The 24,982-nt window shown below is 43.5% G+C and overlaps 1 protein-coding gene across 2 annotated transcripts; it reads right to left on the reverse strand.

Moving 5' to 3' along the window:
• Positions 1-799: 799 nt before the first annotated feature.
• Positions 800-24,049, reverse strand: BEST3 (bestrophin 3). Of its 2 annotated transcripts, XM_082498520.1 has the most exons (10): positions 23,947-24,049; positions 20,057-20,226; positions 18,257-18,351; positions 17,472-17,705; positions 11,963-12,117; positions 10,499-10,576; positions 9,943-10,095; positions 6,450-6,530; positions 4,849-5,000; positions 800-2,486 (listed from the first exon to the last, which is right to left on the reverse strand). In XM_082498520.1, exons 2-10 carry the CDS (start codon positions 20,206-20,208, stop codon positions 1,580-1,582), a joined length of 2,007 nt encoding a protein of 668 aa, XP_082354646.1. In that variant the 5' UTR covers positions 20,209-20,226; positions 23,947-24,049; the 3' UTR covers positions 800-1,579. The 2 variants fall into 2 exon arrangements, with proteins under 2 accessions (XP_082354646.1, XP_082354647.1); XM_082498521.1 differs by lacking the exon at positions 20,057-20,226 and having other exon boundaries at positions 18,257-18,337; positions 23,947-24,030.
• Positions 24,050-24,982: the final 933 nt, after the last annotated feature.

Raw genomic sequence — 24,982 nt, forward strand, 5'->3', positions numbered from 1 at the left:
GCTGATTTATTTTCAAAGCCTACCCAGATGAGATAGCAGAGTTCTGCTGTATGCGATAACCTACTGGACAAGCTCCTCACCTAAGCTGTTGGCCAGAGGAGCAGGATCAGGCAGATCTGTTCATTCCCTTCCCAGCTTCAGGGTGTCCTGAAGACTCCCAGGAGCCACTGGTGTTACCAGCTACCCTGGTAAAGATGCTGGTTTGTTGCCTGAAATGCAACCTTCTAAGCAAGATGCCTGGGTGGACCTGCTGTCTGTACAGTCCACACCACTTGCTGGCTGTTGCAGACCCCATAATTTTCCGCGCCTCCCCTCTTTCTGTTCTTCCCAGCCCCTCAGCCACCTGGTCTCTCCCTTGTCTAGGATGACCATCTACCTGGATACTCTCATGTGGGAATGCTGGTGTCATGCTCTGGACTGTGTTTGTGTAAATGTGGGTGAGAGCTAAAAACAAAGAGCTGCCACTGCTTTCAGGGCCTGCTTTAAGACTTCTTGTAGAAGCAGCAGCTGAAAGGTCAGGTTCCTACCAGGAGGTTTAGGGATGTGTCTTGGCCACCCCTGGAGCAGCAGGAGCCACCTAATGCTGGCTCAGGTTTGGGTTAATGGAGAATGTCTGAGGTACATCTGGGCAGCATGGGAATGGGGAATGGGAGAAAGAAGCAGAAAGTAATTTTTGCTAGCAGTCCCGGCCATTGGGTTGTCCCCCTAGGATGACTGCAGCCTGCGCGCACCCAGCTGAAGATTTCCGCAAGAGTGGAGCCCTAAGCTCAGTTGCCCCTGCAGCTCCATCACCTCTTGAGAGAGTGCCACAACCCTGTCACCACTAGAAGGGCCACCTGGGAATGGTGTTTTACAATAAACAGCCACTAGGTATGTCACATACATACTCCAAGGAGCAGAGATCAAAGCTCAGACCTCCCATGCCCAGCTCATCAACAGTTTTGCCTCTTCCGTTTTTCTTAACTAAGTTAAACATTTAATCCTTTTATTTTTCCACTCTGTAGTGGCATAGCTTCAGCAGGAGCGGGGCAGGCTCTTGCCCCACACAAACGAGGAGCCCGATTTTTCAAGCGTTCCTCCAGGCAGCAAGAGATGGTGGACTGAATCTCTCCAGGCTGAGGACAGAACTGAGCCCACACCTCCCCTTCTAGCCACTTGAGTAGAAACTGAAACTGTTGGTGGGTCTTACAAGGATGTCATGGACCTTAATGTGAAGGAGTGGCCAAAGGTAGCAGTGTCCAGACAGAGCCACCTTGGCTCTTCTGATAACCTCAGTGTTTCCTCTAGATGAGCCTACACAGCTCGCTGCCGTGTGGGCTGGCTGGTTTGCATCCACTCCTGAGGCTACCAGTTCTGCCCATAAATGTTTTCCTCACAGGGTCACAGATTCCAAGCCAGCAACTAACTGGCTTAAAGCATTTCACCCAATGCCTCCTATTTTGGTGCCAAAATCCTCTGTTGGATCTTGCTTAGGACTTGTCTGAGCATCGTGTCTGCCCTTCTGCACTTTCAGCAAATCTATGTGAGAACCCCTTTCAAGAGAAGACGAGAAGTTCAGTCAAACCCAGGGGAAGCACGGTCAGAGTTTTCTTTCACTTTTCTCATTAGAAAATTCTACTATGGCTGTTTCTTTACTATCCAGGTTTTCCCATAAGTGCTGCATCTCAAACATCTCTGGAGCAGCAGCAGAAGTAAGATTTTTTCCATCACTGAAGTTCTTTTGTTGTGAAGTTGTCCCAGAATCTGTTAAAGGTGGTGCAGTGTCAGCATTTGACACTGTACTATGACTATGGAAGCTCGGCAAACTCCATCGCTGAAGGTTTCTCTCAGGATCTGTTATGAAACCTGCTATATTACTACCATGAGGTTCATGTTTGGGCTCCCCTATCACAGTAGGAAGTGATTGATGCACCTCAGAGCCTGGGACATATGTAATCATTTCTGGGGGGAAAAAAGGCTGGTCCAGAAGAGACACATTTGCCTCAGTTAGGCTTCTTTGCAGCTTCTCTTCTGGCATGCCTGTGGTACGCTCTGTTTGCGGATCTGGTTTGCCCATCACATCAGGTGCTTTCTCCTCGGCTTCAGAGATGATGACCTCAGGAACTGGCTTGTTTGTCTCAGATGAGGTGTCACTGTCGCCGAACTGTGCCTCGTTCCTTGAGGTCTCAGTTATGGGTCCTAGATCTCTGCTACTATGAAGTCTATTACTTCTGTCAACTCCTTCATGTTTCTTCTTGAAGCTCGAAGTAGAGTGTCTCCCTCTTGTGTGCATTTCCTGCAACCGTCTTATGTGCCCCTTTTCATCTGCTGGGAAAAACACCGAATTCTCACTTGTCTGCCGACTGTAGCGCCGGTGAGCTGGGGACGAAGGGCCCTCATGAACACTGAGAAATCTCTTGACTCTTCTCAGCACTGAATGTTGTCTTCGATGTTTCTCCTCTTCCCAGGGCCACTCTTCTCCATAGAGGAATTCGGTATCAGCCAGCCTGCCAAATAAAGCCGGGTAGTACGTGTCACTTATGTATAGGAAGCGTGTGGTCTGCATGCATATATATCCCACTGTCTCAGCAGGAAGACATCGGAATCAAGGCCCTAGTGTGTCCCCAAGAAAGGGCATGGAAGGGGTGAAAAAGGGGTGAGGGTGCCAGGAAATAGCATCCATGCCTTTGGACCAGCCAGATCACACAGAAAGCTCTCCACATCCGGATATCTCCTCCTGAGGACCAGGCTGGGAAAGCATCCAGCCAGGCATCTGGCACCATTTCATATTTGGGCTGCAGCCCTCTGTGGCAGCTCCACATGGTTAGCCTTGTGCTTAGGGTGAGGGAAAGGGGAGAAAGAAAGCCTGCTCGGTGCTGTAGATACTTTTCAGGAGAATCCTTCAGGCAAAAACTAACAACAGGAAAATGTTACCCCTGGAAGCAGAGTGCGATGGTTTCAAAAAAATGTTGGAATTACTCAGATGGCCAAATCTCACTTACCTCTGAGGCACGACAGTGTGTCTGAAATTCCCACCTGTACCTGGTACTCTTCTGCCCAGCCTTGGTGGTTCATGAGAACAACTATTGCTGCGTCTGCCAGGCAATTCAGTACACATTACTGACTCAGTGCACCCCAGAAGACAAGCCAAACTGGCCCAGTTGCCTGTCCTAAGGGCAAGAATGGCAAAGGGGCTCAGGCCAAACCTGAGGTGAGGAGCAAAGGGAGGTAACATTAACCCAGAGGGACAGAGGAACTTCATCCGGCATTTGTGAAGATCACAGAATAGTTTGGGTTGGAACGGACCTTTAAAGGTCATCTAGTCCAACTCCCCTGCAGTGAGCAGGGATATCTTCAACTAGATCAGGTTGCTCAGAGCCCAGTCCAACCTGACCTTGAATGGTTCCAGGGATGGGGCATCTACCACCTCTCTGGGCAACCTGTTTCAGATATTGGGGGGGACTGGAGAAGACTTCGGATTTGGGCTCAAGTTTTATATATCTGCTTTGGACTTGGATGAAATTCTAGACCTTGTTTTTGAAGTCTGCATAAGAACTACCCATTTTTTTTAGAGAGGTGAATAGAGAAACAGTTCAGAGGAGAAAATAATTAATAAAAAAAGTCAACACATCAGAGCTGTTTGGATTTCACAGGGGCTAACGGAGCTATTTTTCATTCACTCCTCCCTTCATTTTTTGTGTGAATGACTTCTCATTAAAATATTGTTTGCAGACTTAACAATGTTTCTTCTTTGCCACTTCTTCCGCTAGCAATTACAGCAAAATAAATTATATTCTATGAGTTTTTCTTCTTTACTTCTTTACTTTTCTTTTGACCATTTCATAGTTTTTCCGGAAAGAAATAAATTCTGAAAAGGCTGTGTGTGATAAAAGGAACTTGTATAGACCATTGTTTTTTGTAGTAGAATGCATGCAAAAATGGAAAAATAAGAGGAATAAAAATGAGAAAACACCAATTTCCAGGACAAATGAAGCAAAAAATTAAGCATATTTTATTTTGATAAAGGCTGGAAAATTTTGGAAAAATTAAAAACTTCTTGAGATAAGTTTTAAAGTTAAAAAAATGGGTACTATAAAGTCTTTTAAAAAGATTTTCAGATAAAAACATCTACTTGCCCTGGTATTTGTTCAGGCACGGTGGTATTTACACTTACTGACCTCTTCTACAGTACAGCATGTCACAAATGTTTAAACTCAACAGCTTCTAATGTAACTGGCCTATTGATTTCTCGTATAGATCCTGACAACGCGGGGCAATCCTATATCCTCTACATGTTTCTTTATAAAGTTGGTTGATCTCTGCAAATAACCCCTCTTTGTTACCCCTTCACAAAATTCGACCACTCCAACTTCCATGCCTAGATTATTAGCCAACGAAAAGTCATACAATGTTTAAGATCATTTCTTGTTTATCTTCACCAAAAATCTGGACTGATTTTAGCCATCATCTGCTAACAAAACAAGCAAAGGAATAGCTATTTTGCTAACTGGGGGGGGGGGGTGTAGGAAGAAGCTGTAGTAAATAAAAAAATTATTAAGAAAAGTCAGTCACTGCCTTCAGGTGCTATCCTGCACTCAGAGACTATCAACAAACCCTCCCTTGCAAACATACTCTATTTATTAATTACACAATTTAAGCAATGGGTGCACAACTCATATGAGCACATGGGCCACTGGAGACATCATCCCACCACCACCAGCTTGTCTGCTCCCTCCCAGTAGCATCATTTCCCATCTCCATCTTCCCCGCTCACAGTACCGTCACAGCCTGCAGCCCTGTGCTGACTGTCCATCAGTCAACATGGGCTGTAAGGGTGGTGATCTTTCTGATGGCATTAGTGCCACTCACCCCATTTCAATAGTCGATCCAAGGAACGAAGGAATACAGTAATCAGCAGCTGCTTTTGTGTAGGGCGGCCGGGCAGAGGAATCGTTCCAGTAAATATCTTTTTCCAACCTTGGTAAGTTCATGTGCATCTCGTCCACAGCCAGAAGTGAGACCTTAGATTTTTTTGGTATAAATCATGTCACTTTCAACATAGCACAACATATGAAATAATCTGCTTTGTACTCCCTACGTCAACATTTCCTTCAGAAACCCTTTAAAGTAAGCTGTGTATGCTGGCCTTGCACTGGGAAGAGACTTGGTATTATCAAACATACCCCATAGACCCTCCTCTGCTCATGAAAGCATAAGATTTATTGTAACTTGTCTTCTATGCTGCAAAGCTCTTTGCGTCAGATTGAAGTCCTTTCCTCATGCGTGATGTACTTAAATGGACGTGTGAGCCTCCATGTGCTATGGGAAATCTGTGTAGAGTATTAGTTGTGCTCCTTAAAATGTCCAGAGGTCAAGAAGCTTTCTGATAGGCTTTGTCCACATTTTGAGACATTTAGAACCAACTATGTGACTATCCTGTTCTAGGGCCTTCCAATATATTTTATACAAAGGGCTCAGAGGCACCCCTGGGGCTTTGAGCAACCTGGTCTAGTGGAAGGTGTTGCTGCCCATGGCAGGGGTGTTAGAACTAGATTATCTTTAAGGTCCCTTCCAACATAACCATTCTATGATTCTATGAGTAGCCTGAAGTGGTGTTAAGCCAGAGAGCATCTTTGGTAGCATGCAGGCCTTTCCCACTCCTGTGCGTACCTGCATTGCTTGCTTTGCCAAATATGCTGGTTACTTGCCCTGCCCATCCTCCTGCTAACACCTGGGCTCTGCTTTGCAGCCTCAGTGGTCCCCAGCAGACATGGGTTCCGACAGCAGCTCAACCCTACGCATGCCTCTCCCTGCAAGGGGAGCAGTGGGTGCCATGGGACCTCTTCATGTCTTTGGGCTCCTTCATGGCATGACAGACAGAGCCTGTTTGAGAATTGTGGGTATATCTGCAATAAATCTGTACCTTGGCCATCTCACATCTCCTGCCACTGAGGGCGCTGGCTCCTGTGCTGACCACAGATGCTGCCATGGGTGGCAGCATCGCCACGTTAATCATGGTATGGGCCCTGCTTATTCGTTCAGGGCTCTGCTCGGTATTTTTGATATCTTTACTGCATTTTTTTTTAAAGGAAAATTCATATACCACATTGTAATCTCTAGACATTCAGATTAGCAAAACGTGTTTTCATCTCTGCGGGAATAGACGGCTTTTGGATTTTGCAGGATTGACCTACATTATGCATTTTTTGAGGCATAAAGTGAGCTTATAGTTTGAGGTCAGCTGTTTGCACGTTTAGTCAGGCATCAAGAAATGCGAAATACCTAAATCAGGACGCATTAGCTTGTAAAAATAAAAACTGGGGATCACAGCCATAGATACTCCTTCAGGGTAAGAACTTGTTTTGATGACACTTGTTGCCCTTAATTTGTACTGTGATACAAGAAATAGGGTTAAATGTAATGATAATCTACGGTACAGTAAAGCTGCAAGAAAAAATAACAACAGCAACCTGTAAATTTCTATCGATGCACCAGTTAGTTTCAAAATCATCATCATCTTCTCCAAATGGATTAATAAGTTGTTCAGCGACCTGAAAGGAAAACGAGACAGTGAATAGAGGTTGGCATGCCATGTCAGGACCGCTGCCGCAGAGAAAATAGGATCTGATTTTTCTCTCTCTCCCTGCCTGTCACTTGCAATCATAGCATAAGCTCTGGCATGATGGTTTTGCCAGCCTAGCGAAGGAACAGCTTGCTTTCCCTATAGATTCATACCTCGGTGCCTCGTTGGTGCCGTTAATCATGATTGTCAGAGCTGGCCTACTGGGAATTGAGACATGTCTGGGCCACAGTAATTGTCACATAAGATAGTCATTACCTTTCCTTACTGTTGTCTTGGGCTGATTGAAATGAACGGTTCAGCAGCTAGAAGCTCTGTTATGGTCTGCAGTACTCCACCAGCCCATTGGGTCAGTATTCCCGAGCCCTGCAGCTGGAGTCTGCTGGATGGAGTACAGCTTGTCTCTCCAGCTCAGCCCTCAGCCCCTGCTTCTTTACTGGGGGTGATGCTGATGGCATCCCTCTGAAGCCTTTCAGGGAAAGCAGCCCGCCACAACACATGACTCAAGTGGACGCCGTGCATCATGCTAGCCAAAACCTAGAGACAGGGTCCAAGTTTGTTTTTTAATTCAGACTGCTGTTTGGGGTTTCTGTACATGAAGTGATTAAAACTGAAGGGGAGAAGACCATCCTGTGGAGGAGGCAACCAAAGAGTGAGCTCAGGCACCTCTGTGGTGAGGCTTCTTAGTCTGGTAACTAGGCTGAGAAAAGAAACCTCTCTGGCTGCCCATAGCCTTATCCAGTCCTGTCCCCCCAAAGGAATAAATAAACAGAAAAACAACCAGAGACTGCCCCCCCCCCCCATCCCCGTGATCACCAAAGCACATTGCGGGGAGAAAACTCATAGCTGCTGAGGGAGAAATAAAACGATGGAATAGGAAAATTTTAAAAAAATGAAAATGTTTTAGGAAATTCAGACTGCTTCTCTATTTCTCAGTTCCTTGGAACACAGAGGTTAAATATCCCCTCCCCTTCATGCTTTTGTCCTTCTGTTTGTCTTTTTAAGCCCCAGTTTTGAAGTCGATCATGTTCTTGCTGACCTTCCCAAGCCTCCCTGGTGTTCACCAGGGCCATGCGCAGGAGCAGTGGCCAGGTCCTTGGCTTAACGTGGGTGTGGGTGAAGCGACTGTATGATTCTGTGATTAAACAGCCCTGCTTATGAACCTCACTGTGGATGGCTAAGATCTAAATAACTTATAAGACAGTCACTCCCTGGCCATTTATTCCTATGTGCCTCTAGGTTGTACCAGTGGCTAAGCACATGCTGACTCTCATAGGCCAGCACTTCCCAGGCCAGTGGTGGAAGACGACAAAGGAACTGCTGAGCAGACTAACATGACAAAAACACCCACAAGGCAGGAAGAACAAAAAGAAGACAGGGGACGCCTCTGCTCATACTTGTTGGCCTGCCCCATGGCATTAAATTTTGGGTATAGCTATAGAAGTGCTGCAAGAGGAATGAGCCAGAGTGCAGACTGCGTTGTGGCTCTCCAGGGAAGACACTGGATCAGCTCAGTGTAAACCGGGGGATCACCACTCAAAAATCCACTGCAAAACCTGTCACATGAGCTAAAAAAAGGGAGCAGGGCTGGGACAGAGGGAACAGCAGCAGTGGCCTTTTGCTCGGCTGACCTGGTCCTGGCATGTGAGACATGACTTTATTCTCCAGAAAGTAATGTAGTGCTGGGCAGCTAAGCCCTGTATTTGGACTGTCTGTCTATCTCTGTAATGAAAATGGGGATTTGGAAGTGTTTCACGTGATGGGAAACTTTGCCCCTGTAGTGTAGGTGTAACAAACCAGGCCCGAGGCCAAGGAATGAGCTCAGTTTAGCTATCATTTCTGAGGAACTGCCAAGTTACTGGAAGTCAATAGCCTGGGGGCCTTTCTGCAGCCTGGCAGCCAAAGCCCAGGGCACTCAGCAGGAAACGGGCTGTAACCTTCAAGACAGAAATATCCTGACTTGGGGGCACTGCAGGTTCGGACAAACCTCCGGTCTGAGGGAGCACTGCCGGTATTAAAATTGCTTTTTAAAACTGCTTCTCCTCCCTTTCATTCTTTTATGCAGAAGATTTTCAGCTACAATGGCATCTCCTACGTGCCATAGCCAGGAGTTGGCGGAAAGCCCTAAGTCTAACTGGAAGAGATGCTATGACAGCCTTGGGTGCTGATGAAGGGGAAACCATTCCCCCCTCAGGAGCACCAGCAGGGTGGTCAAGAGGAACAGCTGACAGTTTTGTAACCCACTAGTAAAAACCTGGAAGACATTGCCTAGAGATAAAGGCTCCCATTTCTGCAGGAGCAGCACTATCCCCCTGCCCTGCCAGCCTCCCCTCCTCTATCCTGCTTCCCCTCCAGGCTGGTCCCTACATGGCAAACCCCTTTTCCCTCCCAATTTCCTAGGACACAGGACCAGAGGAGCTTGCCCTGCAGGCACTTTCTATCCCCTGCGATCTGCCAGCTTGGTGTGTTGCCTTCTCTACTCCACCTTTCAGAGCTGGCTGTGGGAAGGGGGCTCTAAAACTGGCCAATTTTGTGCAATTTATAACCTAACAGAAAAGTTAGCTCTAAGTTTCCAGCCATGATTAATAATCCCAAAAGGAAATCTTAATGCACATAGACCTTAATGTACTAATTTGCTTTTTATTTGAAACTTTTTTGAAACTACCTCGATACTTACTGCAGAGGAGAGAACCGCCGTGAGGTATGTGACTTAATTACTCAACTTTCAGATCGATGGTGATACATTAACTGACCAGGCATCAATGGGCTGATGAGTAGCATTCAATTCCTTCTATAACTCATCTTTTTAATGAACGTTTTTACGCGATGGGGTTGTAGCCAATATTGGCTGTCACTATTTGATAACCCTCTGGAACTGGAGACCTTTAATTGCCTGCATCTGATTAAGTTAACAGCAGATACTAAAGGCTGGCTTTGATCATAAGAAGAAACTATAATTCAGTCCTTTTCAGCGCGTGCCAGGTCTGCAGCAATACTTCCCCATTGCAGAGCGGAGTGGGAGAAAGTTTTTTTTTTTTAATCTTTCATCTGTCATTTTATAGTCCCAAGTCCTGAGACCCAATTTTGCTGGAATAATACTTCTTTGGGGAGTTGTGGCTGCACTGGTCCTACTGAAATGGGTTCTTTCAGGTTCCCAACTGTTTCTTACTGCAAGATCAGGAAGGTAGAATTAATAATGTATTGAATGATGTTTCTTTATGACCACAGGACACTTTGGGCTCAATCTAGCTTTGCTGTAACTCCATTAATCGTTGGTGATTTTATAGTGTGCCACAAATCTGACACCTTGACTTCAGCTCTGACACCTTCACCAGCTCCCCTAGGGAGGCTTCCCCCATGACTTTTCCAGAAAGCCACTTTACCTTGAGCCATCCCGCGTAGAAGAAGAACTGTAACAGTGTGAAGATTGGAATGTAAAGATCTAAGTCATGTCCCTGGTACCCTTGGTCAGTATCCAAAAATTGGCGCCCTATCAGGCAGGCAAAGAAAAAAGTATAGACTGCGAGAGTAACAACCTGCAAAGAACAAAACTTAATTGAAATCATGCAATCATACAATCTCAGGCATAACGCAACAAATACCCAAAGGCCTCTAAGTGCCTTTCGCTATATACTTTACAAATCTGTAGGGAGGTTTTACAAGCAGAGAGGCCACAGGAATAATTATAGCCGGGAAAAAGACCCAGGAAACTTAAAAACATTTCAGTGCTTCTCTCCCCTCTCCCAAATTATGCAAGGCCTTGAAAACATCTCTGCATTAAATATGACTTAAATAGTTAGCCAGATGTCCACAGCCCCCTGTAAGTCAACGAGTGCTCAACAGCTCAGAGACTCTGGTCAAGTCTATGGATGTTTTGCACCAAACTCCCCTTTTCTGGAAATTGTATTTCAAAATTTGTAAAGGATAATGTCTCAGTACCTGGGTATAGACCAGTGGAATTCCAACCCAGTCATAACCAAACAAAAGACTACACCAAGACCGGTACTTATTCATCTCCTACAAGGAAAAAAAAAAAAAAAGAAAAAAACAACCCCCAACGAAATAAAATTGCATGACATTCAATTCCAAATGATGAACTTTTTGTTACAATTCATTTTTGCTCATGTAAAATGAGCAAAAATGGGCTGACCTGCTGGAAAGCAGCTCTGTGGAAAGGGACCTGGGAGTCCTGGTGGACAACAGGATGACCATGAGCCAGCAATGTGCCATTGTGGCCAAGAAGGCCAATGGCATCCTGGGGTGCATCAAGAAGAGTGTGGCCAGCAGGTTGAGGGAAGTTAGCTTCCCCCTCTGCTCTGCCCTGGTGAGGCCACATGTGGACTATTGTGTCCAGTTCTGGGCTTGCCAGTTCAAGAAGGACAGGGAACTGCTGGAGAGGGTTCAGCAAAGGGCTACAAAGATGATTACGGTACTGGAGCATCTTTTTTATGAGGTAAGCCTGAGGCATTTGGGTCTTTTTAGTTTGGAGAAAAGAAGATTGAGGGGGGATCTTATCAATGCTTATAAATACTTAAAGGGAGGGTGCCAGGGGGATGAGAACAGTCTTTTTTCAGTGGTGCCCGGTGATAGGACAAGAGGTAATGGGCACAAACTTGAGCATAGGAAGTTCCATCTAAACATGAGGAGGAACTTCTTTACTTTGAGGGTGGCAGAGCACTGGAACAGGCCCAGAGAGGTTGTGGAGTCTCCCACTCTGGAGACATTCAAAATCCGCCTGGACATGTTCCTGTGCAACCTGCTGTAGGTGACCCTGCTCTGGCGGGGGAGTTGGACTAGATGATCTCCAGAGGTCCCTTCCAACCCTGACCATCCTGTGATTCTGTAAAAAGACAAGGAGATAAGAAAGTGTAGTATATGTAAATTGATGTCATAATTATATCCAGCACCCCATTGTCACATTTGAATATTCACTTATTTTATGGAGTTGTAATGCTTAGTATAGTACATATTTCTTCATAAATTATCTTATCTACAGTCTAGTAATACATGAAAGACAATATATTATATGATAAATAGATGTTTGACCACTTAATGAAATATTCAGGGAGATTATCTTCACTGAAACTGATATTAAAATCTTCAATTTTTTTTTTCCTGCAGCAATGGAACAATAGGAACTTACAGTGATGTTACATTAATTTTTCACTCATCAATTTGTTGCTTCAATTAATACCTTCTTAGTAATATCAATACAATCCCAGTGACGTCCTACTGTGTGTGCTTGAGTGTATATTGGTACACAGAGAAAAGTTGTACAAATCTTCAGTAAGATCATTTAGATGACACTGGAGAGTTGTGTGCACTAAATCAAATTACATAGGTGAAAATCTACTCCATAGCGATTTCAGATTGGTTTTCTGTAGATTTACTTTTTCTCCTTACGTTCATCAGTGTCTGCAGATCTACACTGTCTCGAATCCTTCCCTCTTTTCGTGCCCTCGATGCCAAATTTCCAAACCAGACAAATGGAACCCAGTATTTCAGGTGGGGAGACTTCAGGTCATCAAAAATTTTTCTTTCATATCTTGTCATAAAACCTATTTACATAAAAAAAGATGCAATTTATTCTGTGCAGTCAGTGCAACTGATGTTATAAATTTTGAATATGTTGGAATCTGTTTATGTGATATTTGCATAAAACTATGCAAAACACTATTTATAATTCTAACCAGTAGCCTCCTCCTCTTTTTTTTTTTTTCCCCTAGCTATTTTGCCAGGGTAGATCTTGCTTGAAACAACTTCTTTTTGCAGTAGCTACCTACACAAAATCCCTCTTGATCAATATATGCAATAATTTGCTATTACTGTGTTCCCATATCTGACTGATGACATATTGTAGATACATATAATGCTAAGCATTGTGCAGGTTAATCTCTAGTTTCATACTCTGCTTTCAGAAAAATAAGGAACTGTATACATCAGTCAAGAAACTATCACTTTTCAGCAATGATGGCTTTTAGCAGCATCTCAACATATGTTATAAGGGCAGTTACGTGACCTTCTGATTCTGATAATATTTTGGTAAATCTGCAAAGCAGTGAGCAAGCAACAAGAGGATACAAGTGTGTGCACGAAACAGAGCTCAACGGAGAGCGTGCCTTCTGCCAGCGAAATACTGCCCTGCCAGATTGTGCTTCATGTTTTCTTTGGGGTTACGAAGGCGTGCAGAGATGGAAAAGGCGTGCAGAGATGGAAAAGGAACCACGCACAGAAATCCCGCTGCTAGCGGGACGCCGGGCCAGGCGACGTGCTGCGGGGCTGCAGGCTGAGGCCGCTCTCTGCCTGGCAGTTTGCCTTGCCGGGGTGCTGGGAAGGTATTACGTTTCCTGCAGAGTTCTCCTGGCCTTGTGAAGCCCTGCTTCCCCCCGCCGCAAGCAAGTCCAAGGTCAGATGGCAGGGGAGACAGGGCTGTACGGGACGCAACCTGCAGCAGAGCAGCTCGCTGCCTGGGACTGGCACGGGAGCTGCTCTGGTTTTCAGAGTGACACCTCTACTCCCTTGGGTAAGAAAGCTCTGTCCTCCTTCCACCCAGCCTTTGAGAAAAACAATTCATGAAGGGGAACTTCACATTTTCCTGTGTCCATATCCTGGATTTTCTGGGTTTGGAGCAATCGTCAGGGTCGGGGGATCTTAGTTTTCACTCTGGGTTGTGTGTGTGTTTGTCACCTACAAGGGTGGGTATAAGGCTTCTTTTGTGGTGTTGGCACTAGCTCCGAAACAGGACAAAGTTAGCAGCATGGCAGCTCCAAAATAAGTGGCTCAGACAATTAATTACAAGTTTGAGTGCTAAAATTTCAATAAGGGAATGGAGAATAGATAGGAATTTTTTTCTAGTCTCCAACTAGTAACTAAGAATCGGCCCGTTGTGGCTAACGCTGCTAATGATATACGAAGCAGCAAAAATATAACTATACACAAACTCAGTTGTGTTTTGTATAAAAATGTGAATAAGATAAGAGGAGATTTGTTAAACAAGGTGACCTTCTTAAATATTCTGTTGTTGAGGAAAATGCCACTGTTGTACAGTTGCAACAAGTCCACACAGGAGGTACGAAATACTGCAACTACAGAGAAGGAACACAAGGGCAAGACAAAAAAATCTGAGGAAGAGGGAATGTTCGGCAGCAAGACACAGTACTGCAGTATTGTGGAATCTGAGAACAGAATATGATACAGCTTTTAAAAGATCCCTGGGCAGTTTGCAGCCAGCTTTCATAACTAACTACACAGAAATAATCAGGCAACAAAACAAATTGACCTGCTAGTCACGACCCCTGACTCCTAAAAGTCTGTCTTTCAAAGGCTGAGTTTGATTTTTGGCTGGCCAGCCTGCTCATTATGGGGCAGGAAAAGATGTTTCTATCAGGCTGAAACAGACAGACAGAATATCAGAAAACTGACAGTCTGGAGTAAACACTGGCTGCAAGTCACTTGAGAGGTCCTGGGAAGTCATTATCTGGAAGGACACAGCCTGAGGGGGTCACAAAGAAGAGCAAAGCTCCAAGGATCAGTTCAGCTCTCCAATGAAACCGGGTACTCTTGTTCAGAAAAGCTCAACACAGCGTTGTTATTTTAAGAATAGCATTCAAATTGCCATTATTTTTAAAGGTAAGGTGTTTGTGTTTATATTAATTAAATATTCTCTTTGATTAATATTAAGAATGCCTAGTATTCTTATCAAATATGAAAATATGAAACAGTTCTGGATTGCTTTTACTGCTGGTGAAGATTATAGCAATACAAACAACATGCAGTTCCAAACTGCTTGCTGTTATTGCAGCGGTAAAGAAACACTTTATATTCCATCAAATACAAGGGAGGATATCGAACCTCAGTTATTAAAATTAAATGGTTTCTAAATATGGTCATACTATTTTTACTCAAAGAATTAACTGAGGAACTCTCTGAACAAGAACACTGGTTTTGACAAGCCGTGGAGGACTGGAGCAGCTCCAGAAAACTGGAAATATTTGGCAAATACTGTGCCAAGATCTTGAAGAGGATGATCTAAGGAATTACAGGGCACTGAATCCTTGCAAAAGCATGAAAAGCTTGACATGGATGTAATCAATAAAGAATCAAAGGACACTAATGTGAACAGTGTCAGCCAAAGTGGTCTTATGGGAAAAATATTGATGACAACACAAGCCTGGCTGGGAAAAGTCACTTGTGCTTTACCTTAAGTGATTTGGAGAGTATCCAGTTCTCCTGTCAAAACTGAATGGTTTGAGACAAGACAAGACCTATGCCAAATACTCTGAAGGCTAGTGGTTAGAGAAGAAGGAACTGAAAAGAGGTCATCTCCCATATCTCCAGAGTGCACGAACAACGGTCAAGTAGATAAAAGTTTCACTTCCTGCTTCTGTGTTATGTGGGAAAGAATTAATCTAGGTACTTGACTCCAGTAGAGGCTTTGGGACTGCAAAGCTGTCCGTAGGTATTCGTGTAGTTGGGCTCACACTTCATGTTTCTTTTCAGCATTTCCTATCAGCTGTTTTGGGCTGCTCTCTGCCCAGCTGCTGATTCATTATTCATGTTTTTCAAGACTCAGGTTCTTGAGCACCCAACGTCCCTCTTGCACCTTGCAGCCAACGGGATTGGTACGCTCAGGACTGCTGTGAGGCAGCTGATGCCGAGGGCATATGTGCCGCAGTACTCAGCATCATAACATCATGAATCTACATGCATGTACTGCCTACAGGTCCATAAGGAATGCTAAAAGATTAAAAAGAGTTTAGAAAAGAGTTAAGAGGAAGATCCAGCACTGATGACCGTACCTTGTAGGGACAGGCTACAGAGAGTGAAGATCCTAAGTTTATTCAAGCCTTTATGCACTCTGCTATCAGTTAGCTATTGACAGAAAAATGGTGTTTTCGTCTGACTAGAAAAAGAACAACCCAATAAAATTCAGTGACTAGAGGATGACTTTGTGCAAGTTCAGACTGAGAATAAAATTTCACTTTCCAACAGTGAGTTCACCATTGTGAATGTCAGTTCACCTAGGATGCGGCATAGTCTCCAGTATACCCAGTTGAATTTTAAATCAGGGCCGGTTATATTCCTAGAGGGTATTGTAGCTCAGTCAGAAATTGCAACATGATAAAGGATGTTGTGAGGAAGCTTTTTGCCTTGTGTAATGGATGAGTCAGACTAGATTATCATGATAACTGTTCTCAGATTTAAAATCTATGAATTTAAGCAGTTCATTTGCTGAAAAGAGAAATGCGTAGCAATAGTTACACTGTGGCAGTTCTCAGTATGATAGCAAAAATGCAAAATTGGCACAAGTTGTTTCAATGACGACTGCGCTGTCAATATCAGATTCTGCCGCTCACGTTCATATTAAATGCTGCACTCCCATGCAGTCTGATATGTAATGCCATAGGGAGCTAGGGAGGGGATAATTGCAGAGTAGTCTTAATCACTGGATGTTAATACGAACAAAATATACCCTCAAGTGCTTAGTACCGTATCAACAAAAATTCTGTGGCACAATATGTGTTAAAACCTACAGAATAAATACTGAAATACACAGAGCTGACTACACTATCAATACTTAGTTATACAGTTTATAGTAGAATATTTTCCACTGTTAAAAAAACCCCAAACAACCAAAAGTTGTTTTCCAGTCTACAATTTTTGTACAACGCTGTGACATTTTGTCTCTTTTGGAACAGATTGTCTTTAGCAATAGGGAGGCAGAGCTGGATTAGCCTGCTGGAAATGTTGTAATTTTCCAGTGTGTACTAGAAGCAGATTGCTGGGGAGAGTGACAGAAGCTCCCTTGACCTCTCACAGGCTCAGGTAAACAGTTTTGTTGAACAGAACAAGGAAGAGAACTTCAAAATCCAACTGACTCCAGCACAAATTATTTTTTTTTTGTAAGATCAGTGCATTCTGCCTGGATTTTTTTTTTAGTATCCAAAGCTTCTCACACATATTTGAAATATGTATATGTATATACACACTGCATATTTTAACTTGCTACAACTTTGCTTACTAATCTCTGCCAAAGGAATAATTTTAAGAAATGCAAGACGTTCAGTAAAAAATGTACGACTTCTCCTATTTGGAACAGATCCCCACATCTCTGCACTGGTGCCCTGCCCCTGACACTGACCCTGCCAGTCAGAAGGCACGGCATCACACCTTGCCTTTACTCAGTGGTCAGTCCTCCATAGACAAACAAGTCTTATACAGACAAGTCTTACACGATTGAACTCTCTTCCCCATCATCATGCTCTCTGTATTATCAAAACAAACAGAAAATAAAGACATGTTTAATATGTAGCATATTTATCCCTGAAAAACTAAGCTTAAGGTGAAGTTGTAAATTTAAAGAAAAAACCCTTGGGGTTGGGGGTTTTAAGTATACCACAACAGTTAAAATGTGCAATCTACTTAAAATGCATTCTACTTAAAATAAATCGAGATAAAGCTGTACTTGTGAAGTGCCTGCAGAGATCAGTCTTTGATACACAAGACATCCTAGACATCGAGGCAACGCCATATAACAAGTCACCATTCCTACTGCATCATACGACAGCACAACTACATTATTTTTCACGCTTTGAAGAATGCCGTACCTGCTCCATGTACCTATGTGTTTGGTGCAGGCCTACTGCCTCCGAGAGCAGACCCACACAAGAGCCCCAAATTCATTTCATTTCTATAGTGTTGCTAGGTGAAGACTTTAAGAGCATTAAAGACGCACATTTATGGGCACGTTATTTAAGCCACTGACAAAAAACGTGGTAGCATTGACATGGGTTAATACGAGGCACACATGGGGCCAAAGAGGAAGGAAAAAATGAGTCTGGCTCCTTCCCTCCCTGTGCCCCCACCTCTGAGGGAAAGGAAAGACATTTTGGGAAGAAGGCCTCAAATGTACCTGCTCCTACCACGTGGTCCATGGTGGGGAACCTTTTGTACACGGCTGTGCTCACAGAGCGAAAGATCAGCAGAGATGTTAAATTCACGTAACGCATGAGAGTCCTCCTCAACAAGCGCCCGTATTCATCTCTGCCCTGGACACAGCTAGAGATGAGGAACATCAGTCGATCTGGCCATGGTAAGTTTACAAACTGGTTCCACCAGCGATTCACCACCAAAGTAACGTAGAAACCTGGGGGTTAGAAGCAAAAAAAAAAAAAGTCCAGTGCCTGTCAGGATTTCTGTTTTGGTTACTTTGATTTAGCTTGCAGGCTCTTATTCATATCACTAAGCTGCCACATTTCCCAGAATAAATGCAGTAAGTCACGTCAAAACCCAGGATGCAATCAATGCTAATTATTTAATAGACACTGCAACTTAATGGCCCATTCCAGCTATCATCTCATACACACGAACTTCCAAATTTTCTCTTCTGTAGTAAACCCTGAGTGGATTTAGTGCTTTGAAAGATCAGGCACAATGTATCAGTGTTAGTGGGCACTATACATATATATATATGGAAACTTTACTCCTTTGTTGGTATATTAAGAACAGAAGCATAAATGTTGATGTGACAAAACCCACTTGAGTTTTAGGAGACCTGTTGGAAGCAGATTATTTTATAGTGAGCCTCTCACCTCCCATAAGCCCCTCAGCTCTGAAATGTTTCCATGCACGGACATTCACAAAATGCCTGAACAGAAACAGCATTGGAGAATAGTTTCACATGTAACCCGTACTTACCAAGCACAAAAGTTACTGGGATTTGTTCAGCATATTTGTCACAGTAAATTGATAATTTTTCAAAGAACCGTTTTTGGCTACCTGTAAGAAAAAATCTGCAGCAAAAATAAAATGTATCTGTCCATTCATAATATTCTGGCACTAGCTACAAAGTGCAAATATGTATAAATAATCAGGTATGTGCAATCCGGAGCAACCCTGGCTAATGTCTTCAAGCAAATTCTTAAAGGTAAAGTGCTGAACACTTTTGGCATGTAATAAAGAAGCCGGAGGAGAAGACAATATTATTCCTTGGTCTTTGCAGTTTTCTCATGACTAATTTGACTGGCACTACTAATTAGGATCAATACACCTGGAGAATTAGCTTGCTATCTCATACAGACCAATGATGATAGCAAGCCATAAGTCTTCAAGTGGAGCTTGCTCTCCCTTTTCAGAGGGCCACTTAATAAAAATGCTCAGGTCTGCCTGAACTGCAAAAGGTTATCAGTCTCTAACTGTTCTTATTTGAAAATGCTATGTTGTTGCAGCAGTTTTTTTACTCTTACTCCTACGAAATTTTTCTTCTCCACAAGATTAAAAAAACAACTGTATTTATTTTGCAGTGAGGGAAATATTCACCAGATGATAGAAAATGCGTGGAGAATGGCAGCATCTGCCTATGGAAAAAGATACCTAATGAAATACAAGCAGCTTAAATACAAACAATTTTTTTTATTTCTATAGATGAGTCTTACAGTTATTCTTTGATTTCATATAAAAGGGACACGTGACAAATATTTGGAGGGTTTTGCTTACAATTGTGCAATAAAACCTGGAGCGCATAGAGAAAGCTTCCCATGGTCTTTAATTACCTAACATTTCTGTAAAACTAGGTTAATTTAAATAAATGTCAGACTCTGGTGTTTCTTTACATATTAATGCTGTAATTTTCTTTCCAAGTTCACAGGTATGGATTACTGAACATTTTGGAAAATTAGTGATTTATCACAGACAAACTGAGGCTCATTTTCTCCTTGCTTCACATGAAAAGCAAACACTGGGGTCTAATTACAGATCGAGGTAAGAGCTGAATCATGATTTTGATACTTCTGTGTAGTGTGTTTCATCAATTAAAAGTTTCACTGTACTAATTGATGCATTGCACCTGTCACACCGGTGTTTAATTTACACCTTGGGGGAAGAAGCAACTCTGCTAACGTGTGACCCCCCCAGGTGCTGGGTGACACACAGGTAACAGCCCGTCTGGTTTCCACGCAGTTTTGCTTGGCCCTCTGCAAGCTTAAAAATAAGGTTTGCCACGCCACCCTAGCCTTAAGCAAGACTTTGCTTTTCCTAACTATATAACCTGGCTCACAAATTATTACCTTTCAGGGTTGTTAAGGAAATTACCACAGAGCAACTGAAGACAGAGTTTTGCAAGTAGGACGAAAGGTCTATACTTATCATTTAAGGCAGAGGGGCACGCTCGCCACCACCAACTCGACATCAGAACGGTAAAAGCTATCTAATATAGGCTAGCTATGGGTGTTTATTTAGCCTAATTTCTGTAGGATGGTTGCTCAACACTGGGCTGAAAGTAGAATCAGCTGAATATGATAGGCAGTATTTTATTTATACCCTACATGCTTTCTCTAGAACATTAAAGTAAATGGAAAGGAAAGGACATTAGAAAAGGTCCAAGGAAAAGCCAATAACTATGTAGTAACCTCCCCCCCAACCATCATTCGTCAGCCTAACACCACGAGGTGTGAAACTTCAGTACAACATTTAATGAGATGTGAATTGGAAAGAGTGTACCTGTATAATACACTTATCGCTGTGTAAAGAGTAGCAAAAACAATAAATTCTCTGTACAGCAATTTGTAGATGCTGCCTTTCCACTTTAGGAGTAACCTGTGAAATCCAAAGAAAGTGGCATTTGCTACTTTGCTGGAATAAGTGACTGTCATCGTCTTGGCAGGCTGTGCCTAGAAACAGCAGAAGAGAAGCAGAAACCGACAACATTTTAGACAGCGTATCCTAACCTGAATGCCCCCTTGTATAGACAGATACATACACATATAAGGATAAAATAGTATATGTATATATAAATACATGCTGTGTGTGCTTCTATATATATATAGAGAGAGAAATTGAAAAATCTTGCAGGTACAAGCCCCATTGAGACCTGCAGATTGACTGATGCAAGGCCCTATTTGGGCTTTACCTCAAAGGCCACCCAAAAGCGACAGCTAGCACTGAATGCAGCTGCCTTCCTGGGCAGCAGCGGCAGGGACACGTTACACCTCTGAAACCTCTGCTTACTCTCAGTTTGCTCCGCTCCGATGGGAGCAAACGAAAGGAAGCAGATTCGCCTGAAATTTTTTTCAAAACTTAGTCAGCACTCCAGCAAGAGAAGTCAAGCTAAATTGCACAAATGCACCTTCCTCCCCAGCCGGTATTTTCAGCTGGCTTTGGTAATTATACTTATCTAAAACCAAATGAGATTCGGAGACTGCCTCTTTCGTGACCGGTTACGACAGCAGCTGAGATCAGCTGGGGAACCCTGTTATTTCTCCGCTTGGCAGCTAGACGTACTGCTCATCGATACTTCAGCATGGCACGGCCGTGCAAAAAAAGCCATAGGGTTGCTCAGGTAGGCAGCGTGCAACGCAGTGTCATTAAAGCAGTACTAAAAGTATACAGGTAAATATTTTACGCTGGGTTTGTTACTTGCTTACCCAGTGCAGGGAGATGCTACAGGAACTTTTATGTACTAACAAAAAAAACCTAACTCCAAATGTGAAAGCAGTTTTGTAGAGCATGCATGAAAGGGGGGAACTAAGACAAGCACAATGCCTCAGGGTACTTATTGTGCACCATAAATATGATTCTTGTCTATATTTTCTTGATGCCAGTGTAGGTCATTTACTCTCAGAAAAAAAATCTGAACCCATAGTTAATAGATGGCTGGATAGTATTTTATGTAACTTGGCTGTGTCTCTGATGCAGAGCATAAAGTAAGCCATTAAAATTCAGCTGTAAAAGTGCCACTTTTTCTTTTAGTCACCAAGGGAATCAGCAGGGAAAAGACACCATAAGCCTCCTATTGCTGACAGACTGTCTCTTCTTGTCTGCAGAATGGCTGCTCAAGGTTTGCCAGCGTGTGCTTGGAGAATTTTTTTTGTGTTATTGTTTTTTTTTAAGATGCATGGGTTTTATTCTTTAGCATCCAAATGATAGTTTTCCTGTTTCTGTGACTTGGCATGGGCCTTTAGATTTTTTGTTGTTGTTGAACTCCAAAAAGTTCAATTCAGGAGCCAAACTGGCTCACTGGCGTGCAGAAATACAGTCCTGTCTGCTAAAAAGCCCGTGGCCATGATGCAACACTTAAGAAAATGGAAGCAGAAATTTCCATCCTCCAGCAGATATGGGGCTTTATAAGGAATGGGAGAAGGCTGTGGGAGGGGAGGAATTGGGTAAGAAAATACTCTTAATGATACACTGAGTTTCCTGGGATCTATGTAACAGGCTTTAGTCCTTGCCCATTAATGCTAGGGAGTATGTGTGTTCAAGCCATATGTCAAGAAGTGTCTTTCTATCTCCCCACTAATAGCCAATTTGCAATGGAAACCTCCAGTGGGACTGCCTGTGTGTGAGGGCTTAGATACAGAAAAGATATCTGATAATGTGAGGGCTTATAGCCTGGTGGGAACCCAGATCCCCAGCATAATGCAGTGCAATGATTAGCAGATGAAGTTAGACAAATGCAGTCTGAATTAAAACATAAATTGCTGACTGTGGGGGCAACCAAATATTGGAACAGGGGACTGGATAAATGCCCCGTAGTTTAGGATCTTTAAGATGAGAGCATATAGTCTGACAAAAGATGATCTTCGGGAGGAATTCACATAGCTGGGACATACATGGTTGGGGCTGAGTGGCTCTGCTGGTCTCCCCTGCTATCTGGGCATCTGTGAAACTTTCTCTCCAGTCCCTTCTGTCCTGGGCCGTGGAAGGAACAAGATTGCCTGCAGTGCCCTCACAACATCTGCAGCTCTTCAGGAACGCAGTAATTAGTGTCAAATCCACAGCTCTCAGTTTCTGCATATGGGGTTCAGGAAGGAGTCAACCTCCCAGGCATCAGTGACTAGACAGTGCCAGAAACTGGCCTCTAGCTGAGCTGGACAAAATGGGTCCAGCTCCTCTACAGAGCTGCAGCAAATCCTGCCTTACAAGGCCTTAGTGGATGGGGTTTGGCCACAATTGCAGAGCTGTAATGATAATAGAATTCAGGATTAAGAATATTTCCCCCCAATTAGACTGGGATAGGAGTTTTCTCCGCGAAGTGCAATTTGCCTGCTTGATTCAAGCAACTATAATTCACTTAATCAGATTCCAGCCATTTTTCTTAGCACTTTACTCAATGCCCTCGGCTCGGAATTGAAACTCTTCACAGTAGCTTAGGAGGCACCGGACGCCTGCAACTTTTTCTTTTTGCCTTTGAAATGAGGCAAAGAAAAGTGGGACTGTTAGAGCAATTTTAGGCTTCGGTGCCTTGGTTTCCTTGCCCTGCCTTGCCTGGGATGCACTGTATTTTGGTTTCCGGCTAAGCAAATGCTTTGTTGAACATTTGTCATTGGGTTCATATAGGGACTTCACGGTAATATAATGTAATGTCCTAAAATATACATTAAGTCAGATTAGGTGACCTAAGATTCCGTTAGACTATACGAAGCTATGAAAGACAGCTATGTGTCTGTCTGATAGCAAACACAGATTTAAATCTGCACTTGTGTTTTTTACTCTGGGAACAATCACAACCACTTGGGTACAGTCCCATCCACCCCCCACCATCGGGAAGTTTTGGCAGAAAGCCTTGTGCTGGTTCTGGTTCTTGCGTGGTGGTCCCAAGCCCTTGGTTCATGGGCAGCATGTTGACTGAGAACCTTTCCAACATTACTCATGGTTGTAGGAAATTAAAAAGCTAAAACTGAGACGGACAGGAAGAGCAAAGCATAACGATGCCCCCCAGCACATTCCTTCCTGAGTGCTGTTTTGGCCCTGGCTGCAGAAGGACAGAGAGCATTAGATTAGATACCACAGGAACTGGTGCCACGAGAGACTTTCCTATTAATTGTGTTGCCCTTAACTTCATTAGCAGATAGAGGGATAGGCTTTCTGCTGGTGTGGATTTGCGCGTTTTGAGGACATAACACAAGATATGCCCATTTTATGCCTGCAGAGACTTTGGCTCATATCCCTGACACTGCTTTTCCTTTTGCTCAGTGTTTGTTCCCTCTCAGAAACTTTCTCAAGCGCAGGTTGAAATGTGAGTTATATATTACTCCACTTTTGCTAAGATCATCAGAAGCCTTTAGGCATAAACACCTAAAAATAAATTTTTTCCCTCCCCTTACTAATATTGAACCCAACCGTAAATGGGATTTTTGCCCGGCTGAGAATTTCGGGATGCATTAGGATTCAGAGAAAAACCACAGTGAAAAATAACAGCCATCAGTGTTTCCTAACTGACCATGAAAGGCACATTACAGAATGTATAAATAAATAGTGCCTCTGTGCTGACCTACCCCTTGTCATTGTATCACCTTATTTCTTGGTTTATGGCACAGTAGAGAAAGTAAGCGAGAGAGATTTGAGTTAAGCCAACTATAAAAGCATATTAAGCGCACGCTATATCCACTGACCTGCTATTTTGATTCGGCAGTCCAAGCCCGAGGGCAAATCCTGGACCCTTCCTCTTCCTCAGACGTCCCAAACAAAGTCCCCTTCAGGTCTGCAATTGTCACCTTGCTCTTCCCTTAACCTGAAGCAAGGGGTTGCTGCTGCCGAGCCCCAGGAGGAATGGACTGACAAGAACAGGGGTTAAAATGTCTTTCCACTTCTGGAAGTCTGTTTTTGCCAAGTACTCTGTCCTGTCAGTTACAGAGGGAACAAACGCAAGCAGCAGCAGCAGCAGCTGCTGATCTTGCTCTTTTTCTAGTCTATAATTATAACGCCACTTGCCATCGGAAGGACCCCTTTCATTTGAATAAGGAATCTTGCGACGGTTTGGCTGGCACCTCCAGTTTTCTACATTTTATTTCCCATTGCCAAAATGGGATGGACAAGAAGGGAGCATTTTTCTCTGAGATTTTGCTTGAAAAGTGTGATCTCTCTGAGCCAGCCCTGCGAAGACACATCGGTGAATAGCACTGACTACATCTGAACGGGAAGACCAGAGACAACCCCACCAAACTTGGGAATGTGCCTCAGCTGCACCTCAATGCCACCCTGGAGCACACCTTTGCTGCACGGCTGCACGGCTGCATTGCTGATTCGAATTGGGAAATCAGGACTCTGCGGTATGCTGCAGAAATCACCCATCCCTCAAAATAGGCAGAGTTGCTGTTGCCAAAAGACTCAATAAACCTATTCACGATGGTACATATCAGCATGCGAAAGCCTTTCTCCGACTGGAGGATCTGCACAGGACTTCTTCCTCCCTTCCCCTTTGTAAAATGAGATGAACTCTGTCTTTTATGACCCACAGCATTAAGAGGGAGCTGTAAAAGGTGATAGACTGTGAAAGCCCACGAGATGACATATAATGTTCCCATTAATCTCTACAGAGAATGAAATAATGCGACTGTGAAGTAAATAAAAAAAAAAAATTGCAGGAGGAGAGAGTAAGCAAGATTTATAGATTTAATACATTTTATGATGAAAGGTTTTTTCCCCCTG

Source organism: Vanellus vanellus, assembly GCF_965231255.1.
Source record: "Vanellus vanellus genome assembly, chromosome: 1".
Lineage (NCBI taxonomy): Eukaryota > Metazoa > Chordata > Aves > Charadriiformes > Charadriidae > Vanellus > Vanellus vanellus.